The following is a 19,875-nucleotide window of genomic DNA, read 5'->3' on the forward strand; positions in this document are numbered from 1 at the left end:
GAAATGCGGAGCGAGAGACCATCGATTTGCACCGCGGGGCGGCGGGTTCCTTCACTAGTAGCGTATTTTAGTGCGAACTGCGGGTGGAGCCGTTTTGGTGAAGCTGTTTTGGTTCAGTTTCAGTTCCCGCTAGCAACAATTATAAGTGGTTCAGGGTTTTGAAACCAGTCGAACTGGTTCACGTTGGGAAGTCAAACGCTTGAAAACGAGACGAGGTTTTGCTGCGGCTTTTCCCCGGTCGGTGCCGGGGTTCCCGAGGGGCAGCGCGGATCCCGGGGCGGTTGGACCCCGCGGGCAGCGCGTGTTCGGCGCCGCGGGAGCCGGGGCGGCAGTTGCGACCCGCAGGTGCGCGGCAGGAGCCGAAGCTGTGCCGGTATCGCCGAGCGGGAGCCGAGCCCGTTCCTACTCTGAGCTCCCCCAGCGCCGGAGCGGCCCCGCGTGGCACACACGGCCCGGCAATACACACCGCCTGCCCCCGCCTACACCGAGGCGTGGCCGCGCGGCGCCGTCGGGGCCCGCATCCCCGTGACCGCGGAGCCAATCAGGGCGCTGCGCCGGCGCCGTCGGCCGCCGCCGCCCGGGCACGGTAGAGGTGCGGAGTGGGAAGCGCAGCGCTGCCGCGGCGGGTCGGCTCGACGCCACATGGGGATCGAAAGCCTGTGCGGTGCGGACGGCTCCGAGCCCTTCTGGGTGAGTGAGGGCGGGATGGAGCCGCGGAGCCTGAGGGTGGTCTCCGGTGGGCGGTTCGTGCGGGGGGAACCGAGGAGCGAGCTGCGGCCTGAGGACGGGAAGCGAGATGAGCGAGCTCCTTGTGCGTGGAGCAACAATAACAGCGGCCTGCTGCTGGAGTCACGGAACAGCGGCGTGCTGCCTGGGGGGTGGCCGAGGACGTGCTTGCTGTAGGGCAGCGGTTGTGGCACGTTTGTGTAGCGCTGTTTTGGGTCGTCTGTAATGATCAGCGCTGAGTGCGACTGAGGGATGTGCAGCCTTGTGGTCCGAGGAGGCTCCCGAGTGCCGGGACAGCGGGGGGGGGAAAGCCTTGTGCGGGGCGGAGCTGGAGGATGAGGGAGGTTTTGGGTCGTTGTTTGAGGTGATGCCGGGATGCGAAGAAAACACGTGGCTGTTGTCGGGCTGTTAAAAGAACTTGCGGCTGTTGGTCGGATGTTTGCAGATAGTTCTGAGCTAATGAGCTGCATTCACCAGCTCAGGAGAGATGAGATCATGTCATCAGATACCGTTGTGCCACTTATCTCAAGAACCGTTAAAATATTACTTAGCAAACACTATAAAAGCCATTAGCACTTGGAGGTGTTTCTTTTTACCAGCGGATCGAAAACAACCCACTCTTATATTGCTGATGTTAATATCTTTTTCCAGTTGATTTTTTAGGTTTCTCAAAACTGACCCTTGAGCTCCCATCAGCTGTTCTGGTTCTGGTGTCTGTTTTCCTGAGATCCAGGCCGTTGTACAGGAAAGATTTTAGATGCTGCGTGTTTCAGACTTCGATTTATGGAAGAACTTATTTGAGATTTATGAATAACTGTGGAGCTGAACCATCAGGTGGCTGCAGGAACTGTGCTGCCGTGCTTGCAACAGCTCATTTGCGTGGCTTTCTGATGACAGCGTCTCTTACGTAAACAGGCTTTTTGGTGTGTAATGTGGTTATTTATGAAGTTCTTGGCACGTTGTAAATCTGTTTTTTTTCACTCTCTGCCCTGGTTCCCAAAATGCAGGCAGTTTGGTGATTTGTCATCCTGCTCCGAGCCACGTGGCGCTGGCCTTTCATTTCATGAGTAAAAGTTCCTCTGGGTGTGGCTGCTTGGTCTCTGGATTCTTCTAATCCTTCAGAACAATTATGAGTTCTCACTGATGCAAGATGTGTCTGGCAAAGTATTCTCCTTTACAGAACTTGTCCTGTCTATCCGCCTTGTTCTGTTGTTCCCTGTGTTGGGAAAGGTAGAAATGCTGCTACTGGCGGCTTTGGATACTCGGGGTGCATTTTATGGTATTTCTATAGCAGCAACAGTTATTTGAAGCCAAAATTGTAATGGCTTTCCAGAAAATGCCTGCGTGTAAGCTGTGTTTATTGGCCTTCCAGATACCACTTGTGTGCGTGCTATGGACTGTCCTGTCTTGTGGAGTGTGTGCTTCCTGTTCCCAGCACTGCTTTGCACTTAGGATACGGGTGACTGGTGTCTTTGCATTCTTGCGGTCAGCTGTGGTCACATCAGATGTCCTGGTTGGTGCTGGCAAACCCCACTGCTATCAGTGAGGAGATGTGCTTCCTTTCATGCCTGGTGTTGAACTTGGGACAACTCAGTTTGAAATTGCAGGGGAAGCTTTATAGGCTGGAAGGACCCAATGCACCTTTAGAAACTGTGTGCTAATCTTCTTAAACCTTGCTGCCCGGGATTTTTCTTGTTTGTACACTCAAGGAATGTTATTGTTGAAAATCCTTGTTTGAGAATTAAACAGATGGATTTTATTTAATACCCGCTGTGAAAACAAAGCAGCCCCGTTTGCATCTTCTTCAGTGCTTTGCTTCCTCTCCCTGTTGAACCTCTGGTGCCCAGCGTGAGAACTTCCAGCCCAATCAGTGGAACAAGCACAACTTGTATGTGGAACTTCACTGTTTCTTGTCATTCTTTGAATCACAGTTCCTTCTTGGAAGGGTGCTTTGTCATCCTTGTGCCATCATAGAGTATCTCACTGATTGTTTCATCCATAACATCAGGTTGTAGCTGTGTAAGATACTGATAACACTAAGAGATTTTGCTTTTATTTTTAAGTGAAAACTTGTGGCTTGGGGGAAACATTCAGTGGAACCTGCATTTCAATGTATTGTCCGTTTAATAGGAAAAGTAGGCTGTGGTCTGGAGTGCTGGGATAGCTGTGCCTTGAATGTCATGGGAATGGGAATGCAGTGTGTGCTGTGAAAAAGAACTGTGAGATATGGAAGAGCAAACTCATGCAGTTCCATACAGTCCCTCTCCAGCTGCTCTGCCAGCCTTTATGTGCAGTCTCAGTTATCTGTTAGAAGATGTTTGTCAGTCAAGTAGAATCTGAAATGTTGGGGTTTTTGCTTCTACCTGCAGGTAACTTTATTGAAAGCGAGTTTTGAAGGAAGAAGAGCTTTCTGTGGAAGGGATGTTTGATGATCTGAGTTGTGTGGCTCATGCTGTCATGTATTAGCTAAGTGCTAAATCAGTACATCTCTTGAGTCCCAAAGCTTTTTGCACTGTAGATGCCTTTAGTGCATTTCCTAACATAACATAACCTAGGAAATAACTGCGCAGATAAGATCGTTACTTTGTAATGTATCAGTAACACGTTTTTATAAGCAGCGATAGCTCACAGTAACAGCAGGAGTGTGCCATGGGAGGGTGCTGGTGTGGATATCAATGTGAGATGGCTGCATTCAAGCTGTCACGTAAAGTTGGGCAGGTAGGCAGAGATAGCTTGGGGAGCCTGGGTGCAGGTGTGTGTCTGCGGTTCATACTTAACAGGCTTCATTTGCTTTTAATTTTTGTGTTTGTTTTCTTCTTCCAGGCTTAGCTGAGTGGGAGGTCACTGATATCTTAGTGGTAAACGAAAGGCATAGAAGAATAAGGAAGTTAAATACAAATAATAGCATAAAGCAGTGCGATAGATGCATATCACACACACGAGTCTAAGTTATTCACAAAGACAATCGATGATTTGGAAAAACAGGGAGAAGAAAGAGTGATGTTCTTGCAGGGATGTGTAGTCTTGAGTTACAGAAAACAAGAGATTGGTGCTAAGTGGAGGCAGAGTTTGTACCTAGTTTAGGTTAGTAATAAGATTTCTTGGTTTTCAAACCTTCTTCACACTGATTATTTCTACACGGGTTTCCTTAGTGCTGTTTGAAGGCACAGGTTGTATCTTGTAGTAATTACTGCCTGCAGTTGGTTGTAGTTGGATTGTACTTCAGAGTGTTTGTGGCAGAGCAGGGAGGCAGCTGGGGGTGGTGCTGGTGTGAGCTTGGTTCGAAGTTGTGAATTTAAGTTTTCCCTTTAAATTATAAAGGAATCAACTTGATCAACTGAAAACCTTCGTGTGAAGAATTGAAATGAGTGCGCAGATCATAAAGTACCTGCATTTCCTGACCTAAAAAGGTCACGTGTGGGCAGGATTTGCGACAGAGGAGGAGCAGAAGGTTAAAGCCTTTACACAAGATGGTGCCTTTATTATAATTAGCAGCTAATTGTCAGGCTCTCATTGCTCGGTTGTGGCTTCATCCACTGATGAAAGCCAGATGCAACTTGTCGGCTCTCTCACGTTTAAGCCTGAAAAATGAGTCTTGGTGGTGGTTGCTCTCACAGGAATTATTATTACCTCTGTTGATTCAGGGTTGATCGGCTTAGGGGAGGTACAGGAAAACGAACCTGATGCTCTATTTTAGATAGAAATTTCCATAACAGATTGTCTGTCATTTTATGGCTGTCATTTCAGTGTGACTGTCTCAAGGTTGCTCAAAGGATTTAAACCCCAGGGTAAGTTGTGCCGCTCCCAGCAGCCACGGTGCAGTTTACAGGGAAGCACTGTGCTATACTCAGACTGAAGGAGGTTAACCAGGGTTGCACTGGAGTCATTGTGGGTCACTTCTCTATAAAGCTGTCGGCAGGGACTGACCTTTCCCTTACTTTTAATAGAGTTAGAATTCCATGCATTACCTTTCCCCCCCCCCCTCCACTGTTTGTGCCTGGTGGGAGCTTCAGATAAAGTTTATTAAACAACAACAACAAGGAGGTGCTAACAGGGTTATCTTTCTTTTCCTGCATCCTATTAAATTGATTTCATTTCGAAAATTTACAGATAGATAAATGCTGCCCTTTTGATTCTGAAGCTGTCATTGGTAGACAATAATTTATTGTCACACGGTTGCATACTGTTTCCTGGTACACAAGAATCATTGCACCTAGAGAAGCATTTTAAACTGCCAGCTGCTTCTGATGAAATCTGTGATAAGTTTATCCAACCCACAGAAATAATGCCATGTTCCAGAGGCTTTTTGGCTTGGAAATTCCACAAGTGCAAATGCTCCCTTTTCTGGCAACTTGTTGGCACCAACTGCTTCTTTGAGCCTAAAGGAAAACAAAGGCAAACCGTGCTGTTTTTCTGCCTTTGTATGCATAGTTTCAGCTGATGCTGTGCTATATATTACAAGGGATTTAATCTCATTGTTAACAACAGGAAATGCTGTTTTTTGAGATTTGAAGAAGGAGCCTCAGGCACCAGGACTGGAAGGTGGAAGCCTTATTTTTGAACTACGTTGGTAAATCAGGTCTGTGTGATGCAAGCCATTGCTGCTGAGAACTTACTGTTAAAACCTTTTCTAGTAGATACAAGAAACTGAGGGAATGAACGAATGAAGGTGGAGAGCTGGAATTGATTCTAGAAGCACAGGATCCACTGGTGCAAGCAGTACTTGGTCCTGATAATTTGGATGAGGTGTGCATAGTTCATACAGGTGATATTAACTGTGGCTGGCGGCCTGCACCTCTTGCACATCTGTGCACAGCAGGCATGAAACTGAGCAATGTTGGTCTCTGTATTTCCGCTAATGAGAATTGTAAAATGTGCTGTTGGTCAAATAGGATTATTGATGTGAGAACAGGTGGGTGGCTGCTCAGTTAGCAGCAGCCTTTCCTGGCTGCCAGGAGGGAGACTGCCAGGCACGGGGTCCTGGCAAGCATCAAACTTTCACTCTTGAGGCCGGCCATGCTGGGGGCACACAGCTCGCCTGGCCTCCTCCTCCCCCCAGCAGCAGCTGAATAACTGATCCTTTGTGTCACAGCTTGATCTCACAGCCCTACTGCCAGTGCTACTAACTGGCCTGATCCTGACATTCTAGATGGGAATTAATGTAACTTGTACTTTGTTTTCCTTGGGATTATGCACCGTTAAATAAGTGTTTTAATTCTGAATAGATCCATGCGATTGCAGGGGTCATCAAGCAGTTTTTGTACTCTTCTTGGAGATGGAGGATTTCACTTGAAATATAACATGGAACCATTCCGTGCTATAGGACAAAATGCTTTATTTGGCACAAAACATTTGTGGCTCGATATTGTTTTTTTCAGCCATGGTTCTCATGATGGAAACAAAAACTTTCTAAAATGAAAACTGAGCAATAGGTCAGAAGATTTCAAAAATACCCATTTGCTCCTCTGCTAAACTTTAAATTCGCCAAAGGATTTTCAAAAGAAAACAACCAATGAAACCACAACACCTGGGATGAGGGTTTCATGGAGAACAACATGCAGCTGATGGTCTCTCCCAGCACCCACCAAGAAACCAGCAGGAATCTCTATGCGACTTCTGCTGTAAGAGCCTGAGCTCATGGTTCAGTGTAAAGTAGCTTCCAAATTATACAACACAGTAACTGTAGAACTAAACAGCTTTTTTTTCTCCCTCCTACTGCATTGCAGGAGGCTGCTGGTTTGCGTAGAGCTTTTAATGCATACTCGGACCCCTGTCACTTGATGCTCTCTTTAAAATAGCGTTAGATGATTGATCAGAGTGAAAAACAGTAAGAAATGAAAGTTTAGTGCTTGAATAGGGCTTGCTAAAATCACTTCTAGTAGCTGAGTCACAGAAAAGCATCGGTTTTGCTAATTAAGTTCTATTAAATGCTACATACAAAGGTTTTACTACTTTGATCTTTTACAGAATTTTATCTTGTGCTGGAAGAAAAACAATTGGTAAACTTGGCTTTTGTAAAACAAGAGAGAAGCAGCAGTGGGAGGTGGCAGGACTAGTCGAGGCTCGTGTACCTGTAACTGACTGCTGTAATCTGTGTACGTGTCGGTCTCATGATGTGAGTGACGTGCCTTCCAGCATGGATTGAATGTCATAACGCTGTGGTGTCCTCCATGCAGAATTTAGAGTATGTCTTTCCTTTGAAAAGGAAAAGAAGCTTGTGGGTATATGTGAGGGCAGGGAGATCGCTTACTAATCACTGTCAGGAGCAAAACATTCTCAGTGTAAAGGAGATTAATGTAATGTACGCCTATTGCTAACGGGCTAAAGTGAATTAAAACCGCCTCCCTGCCCATCCCACCTCCTCCCCCGAGCAGTACAGGGGAATGGAGGTCAGTCTGGAACACTTGGTGCTGCTCCTCCATGGTTAATCAGGCCCTGCTCTGCACGAGGTCCTTCTCCCCTTCTAATGGATCCTGTCCTTCCCAGACTGATCCCATGTGGGCTTCTAGAACTGCCCCAGTGTGGGTCTGTACCACGGGGGGCCCATCATTCAGGAACTGCTCCAGCACACTTCCCATGGATGGCAGTTCCTCCTGCTCCATCCTGAGCTCCTCCTTCACTGCACATGGATATATCTGCTCAGTGCAGTGCCCGTGGGCTGTGTGGGGACAGCATACTCCACTGTAGGCCTCTCCTGTGCTTTTGGGGAGTTTCTGCTTCATGCCTGGAGCATCTCCTTGTCCTCCTGCTCGGACCCTGGGGGCTGCAAGGCTACTGCTTTCACTGCTCTCACCCAGCTGCTGGTCGACAGCAGATTTCCCTTACTTAAATCTGCTCTTTCAGAGGCACAACCAGCCTCACAAGTGGCTCAGCTCTGGCCAGTGGTGTGTCTCCAGACCAGAGTCGACTGTGGCTGGCTCTTATCTGCCTTGCAGCAGCTTCTTGGCTTTTCTCACAGAGGCCACACCTTCAGCTTCCCAGCTGTGCCAGAACCTTGCTGTGTAAACCTGATCAAGTGGACCCTCAAGTACAAGTCGAGAAATCCTTCTTAACTTTACCCACTGAACACCTCAGTTCAGACCTGGGGAGTCTGTTTCAGATGTGTCTCCTGACATATCAGTGTGGAGATGGGCAGTGCACTCTGCCCTCAGAGAAGCCCTCAGCTCGTCTTGGTCAATCTGCAACAATATTACAACATAAATATGTCACATTTCTTTTTTCTTTTTTTATTTTTTTTTGTAAAGCTGATCAGTGCTCTTGTATAATCTTATTAACTGTGTCAATTTGTGAATTGCAAACTGTTCTTGTAGAGTCATGAGACTTTTTTTCTTGGCTATTATGCCGAGCAGACGGGATTTAGGAAGCTGAAAAATGGTTCGTGCGGTGGTGAAAAGTAAGGATGACTCAGCTGAAATTTCTAATGATGGTTTGCAGCTGGGGAACTTAATAAGCCTGTGACTCAGCCACAGCCTTTACAGCTGCAGCCCTTGCACGAATGGCTTATGTGCCCGCAAACTAAAACATAGTTGGGTGTTTTTATGTTTCACCACTGTTAATTTCTGGGAACTGGCTGCATTTCTGTATTTAGGTTAGAGATCAGTGGGGTTTTTTTGATCTTTTTTAACTGAAAGGAATGATACGAAATGAAAAGATCGCAGGGGAAAAATAACAGCTGTGTATGTTGTCTGTTGTATCCAGCCAAGAAAGGAGTCCCAGATTCTGACAGAAAACAGGAGGAAGATAGAGAAGGAAAATATTTTTGTTTCTGTTTCCAAAATATGTTTATGAAGGGAGGAAAAAAGGGTAGAAATGATCACCTTCATAGAAAATGGCTGCAGTTAAAGGAAAACCTACTTGAAAACATTGCATTTGATATCTTCTTTTTCTCTTTAGTTCTGTTTTCCTCTGTTTTAATAGTGTTTATCCAGTTGGGAACAAATAAAGATGAGTGCGGTGATTCTGAGTGCTGAGATGTTTCCATCTTTGACGTTGGAACAAAGCGAGCAGGCGCCACGGTTCCTTTTGGCTCTGTTTCCTCATCTGTAAAATGTAGATAGTAGCATTTGTTTTTGTGATGTGCTCAGGCTCTTACTGATGAGGGAGATTACTGCTGTTAAGCCCCAGCAGTGGTGCTGCTGCTTGGTGCAGTTGCAAGCTATGCAGCTGTCTGAAAAAATGCTGTAAAGGGCACTGTAGTTAAAGAGCCCCTGGGCACGTGTCTCCTTGTCTTGGATGTTTTGCTTCTAAACAGGGGCCTGTAAGGTGCACCTTCCCTGGTGAGTACTGCACTACTGGAAGATGCCAATAATAAATACAGCGTCAAAGATAGATTTACTGCTTAGTCTGCCATCATGCCCTTGTACCAGTAGTGGGAACAGTGGTCACATTGTCATTACTTTAAGCCAGTTTTGCTTTGACCGTATGGAGGTTTTTCTTTGTTGAGAGAAGTAGGGAAGTGATTAATTGTACTGATGTACATCTTATTGTTGCTGGGTGGTAAATATGCTCCAGAGGTGAGCCTGATGCTTCTTTCTGCGTGCTGTTCTGATGAATTACCAGCAGCTCACAAGTGGATTTGCTGTGTACAACTTTGGATTTGTGAGGCTGTTCTACAAGCAGTGACGTTATCTCGTTCTGTTCACTCCTAATGTGTGCCAGATAATACTTCCACAACTACATTTGGTTATTTGTATGTGTATAGATGTGTCTTAGTACAGAGCTAGTCTAATATAAGTACAAATAAGCACACAATAGACTACAGAATAAGACGGCCATATTTTTTCTTTTTTTGCTTTTTTTAATACTGAGTTCTGCTTTTGCTTAACTGTTGTTTTGTTTTTGTTTTTGTTTTTTCTCCCCAGGATTGGAATCTAACATGGCACACAGAAAATCCAGACTTCACCCAGTGCTTTCAGAACACAGTCTTGGTCTGGGTCCCTTGTATTTACCTGTGGGTCTGCTTCCCAGTGTACTTTCTATATCTTCGTTATCATGACAGGGGTTACATCCAAATGTCAGTCCTCAACAAAGCCAAAACGGTATGTGACTCCTTCAAATCGTTCAGTTCGTTAGTCTGGTTGGGTGGAACCCAATGACCTCCAGAGGTCCCTTCCAACCTTAACCATTCTGTGATTCTGGTTCTCTTGATTCAATTTTGATTATTTATTTTTAGATGTAGCACAACTGTTTTTTGTTGAACATCAATTTCTACCTGTGTGCACAGTTCAACTGTAATTTACTTATGCTTGATTTCTGAGTGTTGTGTTTTTCTCTTGCTTTCTTAAACTGATCTATCAAGAAAACTGTTAAAGTCATTTCTAAGGCCAGCTAGAGCAGACAGTTTTGAGGCAACTCAAATGTATGGTACAGAAAGTTAACAAACTTTTTTCATGTTAGTGGGATTCAGTAGGTAAAATCAAATTATTCTTCCATGCGTGTTGTTGCTTAGAAGGGTTGTCCAAAAGAGGTGATCTCATTGTGGCTTCTCTTCCATTAGCCTATTGCATGTAGTGTTCTGTTGTGCTGCCTGATCTGTGTGAACTCATGTATAAAACACACTTTTGTATTGCAGGCTTTGGGCTTAATACTGTGGATAGTCTGCTGGGCAGACCTTTTCTACTCTTTCTGGGAAAGAAATATTTTTCGAGCTCCATTTTTTCTCATTAGCCCTACTGTGCTGGGTATCACAATGGTAAGTTCTTCTGTTACATCCTTTGGTGACCCAAAGGCTTAAGCAGTAACATGCAAAACAAAAACTGTCCTAGCGTTGTTCGGTGTGTTACATGTCAACATGCAAGCCAGTGCTAGTTATCCTGCTTTATTTTAGTAGGCTTGAGCTATTCTTTACTTAGTAACTTAATTTAGGCTTAGGGTGGAAAAATCAAGCTGGGAGGACTAATGGAATCCAGATAACACAAGTTCCAATGAACTTCAAAAAGTTTTTTGAAGCTGTTATCAACTTTTTACAAACTTTCCTGTGTGGGGCATTTAGTGCCTTTTATGTTTGATGGTGTGGTTCTAAGTCTTACAGTGTCACACAAGGCACACAGGTGTCACTTTCAACCTCTTTGTACCCTTGCTAAGCATTGTCTTCCTTCTCTACAGTATCTCTGCAATGTCAGTTTCAAGGGAAATACCCTGTTGTTTATTAGCAGTTATCTTACATTTATCAGGGCTTAGAATGGTGGTGATTACACCTGGTATGTTTTGGGAGAGAACAATAAAAACCTGGAGGAAATTGGACATGAAATGCTGAATGAATGCATTCTACTTTGTGTATGTGTAATGTGTTGTTTTAAAACTTCTATTACAAGTATGTTTATCTTGTTTGCCAACAGTTGCTTGCCACGTTTTTGATACAACATGAAAGAATGAAAGGAGTACAGTCTTCAGGCGTGATGATGATTTTCTGGCTCATCTCAGTGCTATGTGCCACAGTAATTTTTAGATCCAAAATTATGCTTGCCTTAAATACAGTAAGTGGTTGCTAGCCTCATTCAGTTGAAAATAATCTTGAAAACTGCAGTAATAAAGTAGTTGCTTGCTAATTACGCCAGTCAAGTCAGTTAATGATCCATTCAGTGTGCTTTCATTCCTTAGGTTATGAAAATAAAACAAGCAAAGACTTAATGGCCTTGTTTTTCAGGTTTTGAAACGTTAAAGAAATTCACAGTGATCTTACTACAGTGACAGTTGCCAAGAAAATTCTGCTAGCCGCTCCAGAGAGGGCTTCTCTCTGCTTGAGTACACTTCAAATGGCAGATTAATTATAGAGCTGCCTGCAAACAACATATCACTTTTCCTTCTGGAAACCCTTAAACCATATTTTGAGAATTTTGAGAACTTGCAGCTAATTTTTGTCTGGTTGTTGTGAGTGGGTTTTCTCTTTTATCTGTGTTCCTCCCTCCTTATACTTTGATTTCTCAGGAGTGTGCTCTATGTATCTGTCCCATCACAAATTGTGATGTAAATATTACTGCTCTGATTATTATTGTTGTTATCAACCATTATTATTTGATTTACGCTTACCATTTTTCTTTGGAAACTCCATTCCATCCAACGCATAAGTGCCTTGCTCTTCTGCAGAATACTTTGATGTCAAATTGAGGCACGTTGTGTTGATACAACAGAAGTGTTAAGGAGCACTTCATGACAGAAGTTTATGCTTGCATGTTTGTGGCACTGACTGAGTGAAAACAGAAAGCTGTGAGGTTCCATATGTGATAAGCTTCACCTTCTCCTCTGTTTTTACCTTCCCTTTACCAAAACAGATGTTGACTTTAATTTGCAGGGGTGGGGTGCTAGTATAATATTTAAGTGGTTTGCAGAGTTTACTGTCATGATCTCTTATGTTGAAATGTTTTAAGGAAATCCCTCAGCCCTTTAATTGCAAAATTACCTTCCTTTGCAGGACACTGAAGTGGATGCGTTTCGTTACGTCACTTTCTGCACCTACTTCATCCTGTTACTTGTACAGCTCATACTATGTTGTTTTCCAGAAAAACCGCCTTTGTTTTCTGAGGCAGTAAATGATCCTGTAAGTGTGAAGTCTATGCTGACTATTCTAGATGAAATTCTAAGTGATATGGTATGTTGCCACTGGTAGGCAATGTAGTCTGTGTATATATGCCTGGAGAAGAGTGTACTGTTGAGTCTTTGGGTTCTTTGCATCTCAGTTGGGGGTAAAAACCGTATATGACTGGATTTATTATTGAAATATTAAAACCTTTGATCATGATTAGTCGTTACGTGGTGCTTTGAAAACAGTTATTTGTTTTTGTTTTCTGAGTTCTTCTAGGAGTGTCTCTAGGAAAGAAGGCAGGCTTTCAGTTTTAACTTTTGATAAGTGTTGTGTTTGTTCAATATTATGATAGAAGGGAAAAGAAAAAACAATTACTCATTTTTAATTTGTTTCTTCTTCTGCCAAACTTTTCCACAATGAAATGTTCATTAGTCTTGAATAAAATCTTACCGCTAATGTACTTAAGCCAAAAGATAACAGTGAAAGTTAGAGTGTGTAGGTGCTGATGTCTATAGGAAGCAAACAACAGGTTTTGTGTTTTGCTTTAGCTTTATTTTTACATTAATTTACTCCAGATTTCTTACATTGTTGTATTCATTCTATTCTGTATCTTCAATACAGAGATTAATGGGGAAGCCAACTTGTACAAACATGAGTTGAAAAATGCAAATCTTGGGGAAAATCTAGGTTTTCCTGTTTTAATTGTGGTACTATATTGATGTTTGGTGAGTTTTATAGATGAAAATACAAGTTACTCTAATTATTGTTGATTAAAATCACAGTGGATTGTGTGCCAAAGGAATGGCTGTTTTTAGCATTGTGTAGGCAGTGTTCAGGGCAGCGAACAAGAGTTTCCAGTGGAATTTGTGTAGTAAATTTTGTTTGTTTTGTTTAAATTGATATTTGGTTTCTCTTTGTTTTGCTTTTCAGTTATTACTTGTGTGTTTGTTTTGATGGAATCTTAATCCTTATGTACCAGAACAGTGCAGTTGAGCTTTTCTTTAGTAATGCTAACTGTAACCAAATAACACATTTGTGCTTTCAGGATAACATTCCTTGTATTAATATTGATAAGCCTATGCTGTTTTATAATATTTCATAGACTATTTATGCCTTATTGATAGGGTGCACTTCTATTTCTGTGACATCCATGAAGCTAAACTTCCCTGTTTTTTGTTTATTATTTGTTTGTTTTAAACAAATTCTTAACAGCATAAATGACAAATAATATTTTGGAAAGGAAAGTCTCCTTTCTGGTTGTTTCTGATGTCTCTGTTGCTGTTATATTTATATGTGGGTTGATTTCTTTTTCTCTCCTTTAGAAACCGTGTCCAGAGTTCAGTGCATCTTTCCTGTCAAGAATCACCTTCTGGTGGATCACTGGGTAAGTCCAACATGATACACAAAGCATCATTTAGAGTTACATAGTATCTTAGAATCTTGCTTTCTCAGTTAATTTAGCAGTAATCATGTAGTGCTTATTTTGGCTATTTTGTCTGGCTGTTCTTTAAACAGATTAAATTGATATATTTTTCAACTTTTTTTTTTCCTCTTCCTAATCATGCTGTAGAGTCCCTTATTACTTTTCACTTCTCTTGCCAGGTTCAGTTCCATCTGTGCCTTGGCTTTCCTGATCTCAGTTTTACTTGTCTGAGTGGCATCCCTTCACTCTTCCCAGGCCTCACTTTCTTGATTCCACTGTCTGTTCATTTCCTTCTTTACCCTCAGTTTGAGCATCAGGTCCTTGCTTAGCCATGCTGGCCTCCTGCCTCCCTTGCTTGATTTCATGTACTGGGGGATAGAGAGCTCTCTTGTGCTCTCAGAAAGACGTCCCTAAGGAGATGCCAGTTCTTCTCCATTTCTTTGTTCCTGAAGACAACTTTCCAGGGGATCTTATCCAGGAATTCCTTAAACATCAGGAATTTTGATCTCCTGAAGTTCATGGTTCTGCCAGGCCATCCAGGTGGTTTAAGTTCTCCCATCAGTACAAAAACCTGCAAGCATAATGCTTCTTGTAGCTGAAGCAAGAAGGCATCGTCAACAAGCTTCTCCTTGATTAGGAGTTCTCTAGTAGACCCTTACCTGTATTTATCTGGTCCTTAATTTCTACCTTAACATCTGGACCTGTGTTGCTACAGGTAACAATTCTCACCTACGTTTTCAGGAAGAGCTGGCTCTGTTTTGGGGCTGAATGTAAGCACCACTGTCTTATGGTATGCATAAAACTTATATTCTCAAATATGTGGTACGCAGGTTGATGATTCAGGGTCATCGAAGACCTCTGGAAGCTAAGGATTTATGGTCATTAAACAAAGAGGACACATCTGAGCAGATAGTGCCAGGTTTGGCAAGAAACTGGGCAAAAGAATGGGCAAAGACCAAGAGGTAAGTTAGTTATCCTATTACTGATAAAGCTTTCATTAAGAAATGGCAACTAGTTGTTTTCATTAAGAAATGAAAACTAGTTGGTCAAGAACCAATTTGTTAAAGTATTTATTGATTCTCTGTGTATTTCTGAAATGCTGAGAAGAACGAAATTACTGTGTGGATGCACCTGATGGAGAATACTAGGGAAGGTAAAGCATACTGGTGCTTGGATCCTACCAGCATGGTTTCTCTGTATTGCCATAGTAGGGAGACCATCTAGGGTCTAGGATAGGTGAGTGTGGTAAAGGATATGATGGTTCCTTGGAGATGTAAAGATTCAAAAATTCAAGTTACTTGGCGTTTGCTTGGAAGTATTTGTCATGTATTACTAAGTCTGTTTCTGCAAAGCTCAAATTTGTCTTTAAATGCATACAGGGTAGGGAACAAGTTGGATTGTGTTTCTTTTTCTAGAGGAGTGGCACCGAGTTTTGCATTAGTTGTTCATGATCTAAAGCTGATCATTGTAATTTTTAATGTATAGGAGTATTTAATCCCCCTGGGAGGGAATGTTTTCTCACAACTTTCAGCCATGTAATTTAGGAGCTTGAGCTCCCTCTATAGTTAGTAAAGCCTGAGGAGGGCAGTTCAGGGTGTAAAGTGAGAAGCTTCTTTCTTTCCTTTGACCATATAGGGAGCTTGAACACCTAAGCAAGATATCTAAAATTAGAAAGACTGCATGCCTACAGTTTCCATTCTACTTTCATCTTCTCTTACTTCATCAAATAGAAGTACCTTTTCATTGAAGGAAGAGTACTTGCTTGTTTCCATAGTGTATTTTTACCTATAGCTTGTCCTCAGAAGTTTGGTAGTACGTAGTTTGACATAACCCAGATGTGTGGAATAGATGTATTCAGCTCATTGGGGATGACTTGACATAAATCTGACTGCAGACTTTTAACTCCTGTGGTACAACAAGGCCTTGATTTTGATGAAAGTTCAATATACTGAATCCTAGAATAATAACACTTTTTTCTTTTGAGTTTAATGCAGATTGCAGCCCTATTCCTCATTCCCCCAGGCTGCTGTAGGGAAGATTCACCACAAATGTTAGCTAACCATATGAGGAAGACTATTTCTGAATGCCTGTTCATCTAGCTATGGCCTGTAATTAAAAAGGTGGCTGACAGGCAATAAAACCTAGTTATACTATTAAGAATTGTGGTGAACAACCGCTGGGACACTTGCTGTTGCTAAAATGAAGAATGATGCAAGAGGCACAGGCCAGCGAGTTGGCTAGGATCAGAAGCTAAATGGCCCAGTTGAAATAAATGTCTCATACGTATACTTTTTGCGCTTGGCTTTATACTTATGTAAAGTTTGCATTGTGTACCTTCAGTATGTTTTAATTCTTATTTCAGGCAGCCGCCGAACATGTTATACTCTTCCAAGAAGCAACAGAAATCAAGTGACTCCAATGGTGAAGTGACAGAGGAGGCTGAAGCTTTGATTATAAAACCATCTCAGAGGAGCTCTGAGGCATCTTTATCCAAAGTGTTATACAAAACTTTTGGACCGTATTTTCTCATGAGCTTCCTGTTTAAAGCAGCACATGATCTCTTGATGTTTACAGGCCCAGAAATTTTGAAGTAAGACCTGTTTACTTTATTACTGAATTAAAAGTAAGCAGAGAGGTTTCTGAGTACGCTGATATTTCAGTCAGTTACCAAACTGCTTTGTCTTTTGCTGGATCAATCGGGTACAGCTGTCATCCAAATTATCATGCACACCGATTACTTTGGTCTATTGGTTTTCAAATTATAACGTCAAACATTTGATACATGATGCTATTTAGTTCCCTTCCACCATGAAGAAAGCATGGCAAAAGCATAATTAGTACGAGAGTTTGATTCTAACCTGTGATGACGATGGGACTGCTCAGAAGTCTAAAGGTTTTTATAACCACAAGTCACAGTATGTGTTGTAACATTGGGCTAAAGCAGTAGGAGAGATTGTGTTTAAGGTGAGAAGTAGTAAAACAACTCTAAGTAACTGCATGTTAGCTGGAGGAAATATAAGACTTTTTGCTCAGGGAATGCTGTGCATATAAGATGTTAAGTTTTTGTTTTAAAGGAGAACATTATTAGCAGTGAGAGCTAGTATAAGATTGCGTCCTGTTTCTGAGAAGTTAGCTTAAGTGTTTTATGTAAGTCTTGCACTTTGGGTACTTGTGTGGCCCACATAATGTTTGGAATAATCACACTGTAACCCTGAAACTTCCTTTTGAGTTGCATAAGTCAAGAGCGCTAATTCCTCTCTCCACAGATTGCTAATCAACTTCGTAAATAACAAAAGTGCCCCAAACTGGCAAGGCTACTTTTATACAGGGCTGCTGTTTGTTTGTGCGTGTCTTCAAACATTGATTCTTCATCAGTATTTTCATATTTGCTTTGTAACTGGAATGAGGGTCAAAACAGCTATTGTTGGTGTGATCTATAGAAAGGTAAGTTCTTCATTCCAATATGTAAGAATACCTCCAGTGACCTTGTGAGTGTGCTGCTTAAGTCTGAGTAACTTAAGTAGTTTGGAAATGGCCCAGCGGAGTCTCCTAACTCTTAATAGAAGTAAAAGAATATCTAACTTATAAATACAAAGTTTGGAAATTACATAATTTTGAGATTAATTAGTTGAAATTCTGGTGCCTTTCCCTTCCAACCCCTATGATTCTGTGATTGTGTGAAAGGAATTGCTTGTAATTGTAAAGTTAATTGCTCTGTAAAGCAGTTTTGATTTAGGAGACAGAAAGCAAATAAGTAGACTTTTTTTTTCATGATTTTTAAATTTTTTAAAAAGTTCTTTATTTTAAAAATCTGCGCCAGGCACTTGTTATCACAAATTCTGCCAGAAAGACTTCTACTGTGGGTGAAATTGTGAATCTGATGTCTGTGGATGCTCAGAGATTCATGGACTTGGCTACATATATAAACATGATCTGGTCAGCGCCACTCCAGGTGATACTAGCACTGTACTTACTTTGGCAGGTGAGTGTTGTATCTGTTGTTTCCTGTTTATCTTACAGGTGTGACTGCAGAGAGCTGCTGCCAATAAGTGTTTGACTCAAGACTTTAAATACTTAGTGAAAACTTTTTTTTTTTAACAATCAGATGTTTTTCTCTTCAGAATTTAGGTCCTTCTGTACTGGCAGGTGTTGCTGTCATGATTCTTCTGGTTCCTATAAATGCTGTGATGGCAATGAAAACAAAAACCTATCAGGTAAGAAACTTCTGTGTGTATGACAATGGTTTTAAGAAACATGTACTACTGTGACTTGTTTCTACAGGCCTACTACATGCTTTCTGCTAAAAGCTTCACTGCTGAGTTAAACATGTTTCCCTCAACTGTTGGTAATTTATTTGAATGAAATCTTTTGGCTGTCTTGTCCAAAAAAATTTCCTGCAGCATTTGGTTCCTACATGGGACAAGCAGGAGTATACAGCCATGCTGCCACAGGTAACAGCTGTCTAGAATAGCAGTCTTGGTAAAACGCCTGCAAACTGTGCTGGGTGCTGAGTCAGAACATCGTTTCAGGTTTTACTCAGCCCTCATTAAAATATTTTCTTCAAAGGTTTTCTTCTTCCTAATGTTCTGTCTTCTTACTGCTGAATAGAAAGCTTTTTGACTTAGTACACATCAGAAGGCTGTTGATAGTGCTGAAAACAAAGCAAAAACAAGTTTGGGCTGAGGTTAGATGCAAAGTAGATTTGCAGTTGTGTGAAGAACTCTTTAGATTGGTGTAAAACATTGTGGTGATTCTGCATACTTGCTTGTTAAGATTGTGTCTCAGATTTCTTGCTTGGAAGTTCGTAAGCTTTTGATGATAATGAGGCAAATTTCACCACTGCAGAATAAAAGCTAATAACTTTGTGGTTCTGCCAAGTACTGTGCTCTAATTATTTATTGCCATGTTTTCAGGTGGCACAGATGAAGAGCAAAGACAACAGAATTAAGCTGATGAATGAAATTCTTAATGGGATTAAAGTTCTAAAACTTTATGCTTGGGAATTAGCCTTTAGAGAAAAGGTATTGGAGATCAGACAGAAAGAGCTCAAAGTCCTAAAAAAATCTGCTTACCTCGCTGCAGTGGGTACCTTCACTTGGGTTTGTGCTCCTTTTTTGGTAAGTGAAAGAAATTTGTAGGTCTGTTCTCCTCTTTTGGGCCATGTTTTCTAAAACAGTGTTTGATAACTTTTTTTAATGAATGGAAAAGTAGGAATTACCTTTGCAGTAGTAGGAAACCAAGCTCTTACCTTCAGTTCCCTGTGAAAAGGCATTTCTGTTTTATTTGGATCTTAATAGCATCCAAGCTGAATGCATCATAGGAGTTAATGACTGAATTATTTAAAAACAAAAACCTCTTGCCTACCTTTACTGTTTTTACTGTTATGCTCAAGGGACCTAAGAGTAAAAGTACTGTCAGATTAAGATTACTGTGTGCACAGCGCCCTCCAGGTGGTAGCTGTGGATGACAGTGGAGTCAAACTTCCTTATTTCAGTATGTTTCTGGAAGCAGCAGGTCCTTGGATAAGAGTCCTTGATCAAATGTAATGCTGCACAAAAAGCGTGCCTGTGGCCTGGGTTCTCCCCACATCTATTTAAGAACAATGTGGAGAGGTAAAGCTGTTGCATAGCCTGGGACTGCACTGAATTCTTCTTATTAGAAAGTATTGTTGGTATGTGAAACATCTCTGCTGTGTTTGAATGTAAGCTAACCACAAACTAATGAAAGGGAGAGAGGAGTGAGATCACATCAAAATTGCTTCAGACCCTATTAGAACAATGGGGCATTGCTCTTCTGCATAGAGGCAAATAGAAGCCATTACTACATTAGGATAAAATATGTACTGTTCCAATTGAAGATGTTTAAATGTACTTTCCAGTCTCAAATTCCTTCCCTTCAAGCATTTAGTGTTTACATTATTTTCTGGGCGTGATGAAAGGCAGAAGAAGCAGTGCCCTGGATAGGAAACATAAGCTGCATTCTTAAGCAAATGCTTTCCTATAACAAGTCTGAGATGGTTTTAATATAAATATATTATTAAATGAAGTTTCTAAATAAAACTATACAGGTGGACTCCATAATGCTGTTCTGCAGAGTCTGGGAAAACAAGTTCCCCTAATGAGCAGCTTTGTTTCAGTACATGCTGTTGTGGCAAGAGGCCCAAACCTCAAGGTTTTACCGCTGTTGCAAGGCTGCTGTTTAATGT

At 41.9% G+C, this 19,875-nt stretch overlaps 1 protein-coding gene across 9 annotated transcripts in view; it reads left to right on the forward strand.

The window, feature by feature from the left end:
• The first annotated feature begins 569 nt into the window (after nucleotides 1–569).
• The window catches only part of ABCC1 (ATP binding cassette subfamily C member 1 (ABCC1 blood group)), a 37,706-nt gene continuing 18,400 nt past the window's right edge, over nucleotides 570–19,875 (forward strand). For 5 of the 9 annotated variants that reach the window (XR_014933864.1, XR_014933866.1, XM_085514146.1 and 2 more), the window contains exons 1-12: nucleotides 570–690; nucleotides 9,588–9,764; nucleotides 10,298–10,417; nucleotides 11,064–11,201; nucleotides 12,137–12,313; nucleotides 13,570–13,631; nucleotides 14,501–14,632; nucleotides 16,033–16,260; nucleotides 16,937–17,114; nucleotides 17,491–17,652; nucleotides 17,792–17,884; nucleotides 18,584–18,787. Coding sequence is in view for 6 of the 9 variants with exons in the window: in XM_085514146.1 (XP_085370272.1) it covers nucleotides 643–690; nucleotides 9,588–9,764; nucleotides 10,298–10,417; nucleotides 11,064–11,201; nucleotides 12,137–12,313; nucleotides 13,570–13,631; nucleotides 14,501–14,632; nucleotides 16,033–16,260; nucleotides 16,937–17,114; nucleotides 17,491–17,652; nucleotides 17,792–17,884; nucleotides 18,584–18,787 (1,719 nt within the window). In the remaining 3 variants the exon portion in view is untranslated. Of the gene's footprint in view, nucleotides 691–1,377; nucleotides 1,650–9,587; nucleotides 9,765–10,297; nucleotides 10,418–11,063; nucleotides 11,202–12,136; nucleotides 12,314–13,569; nucleotides 13,632–14,500; nucleotides 14,633–16,032; nucleotides 16,261–16,936; nucleotides 17,115–17,490; nucleotides 17,653–17,791; nucleotides 17,885–18,583; nucleotides 18,788–19,875 lie in introns of those variants that run through there. The other 4 variants (XR_014933865.1, XM_015876658.3, XM_015876659.3 and 1 more) reach the window with 2 other exon arrangements.

Source organism: Coturnix japonica, chromosome 13 (assembly GCF_054131305.1).
Source record: "Coturnix japonica strain WE chromosome 13, WE-NBRP24, whole genome shotgun sequence".
Classification (NCBI taxonomy): domain Eukaryota; kingdom Metazoa; phylum Chordata; class Aves; order Galliformes; family Phasianidae; genus Coturnix; species Coturnix japonica.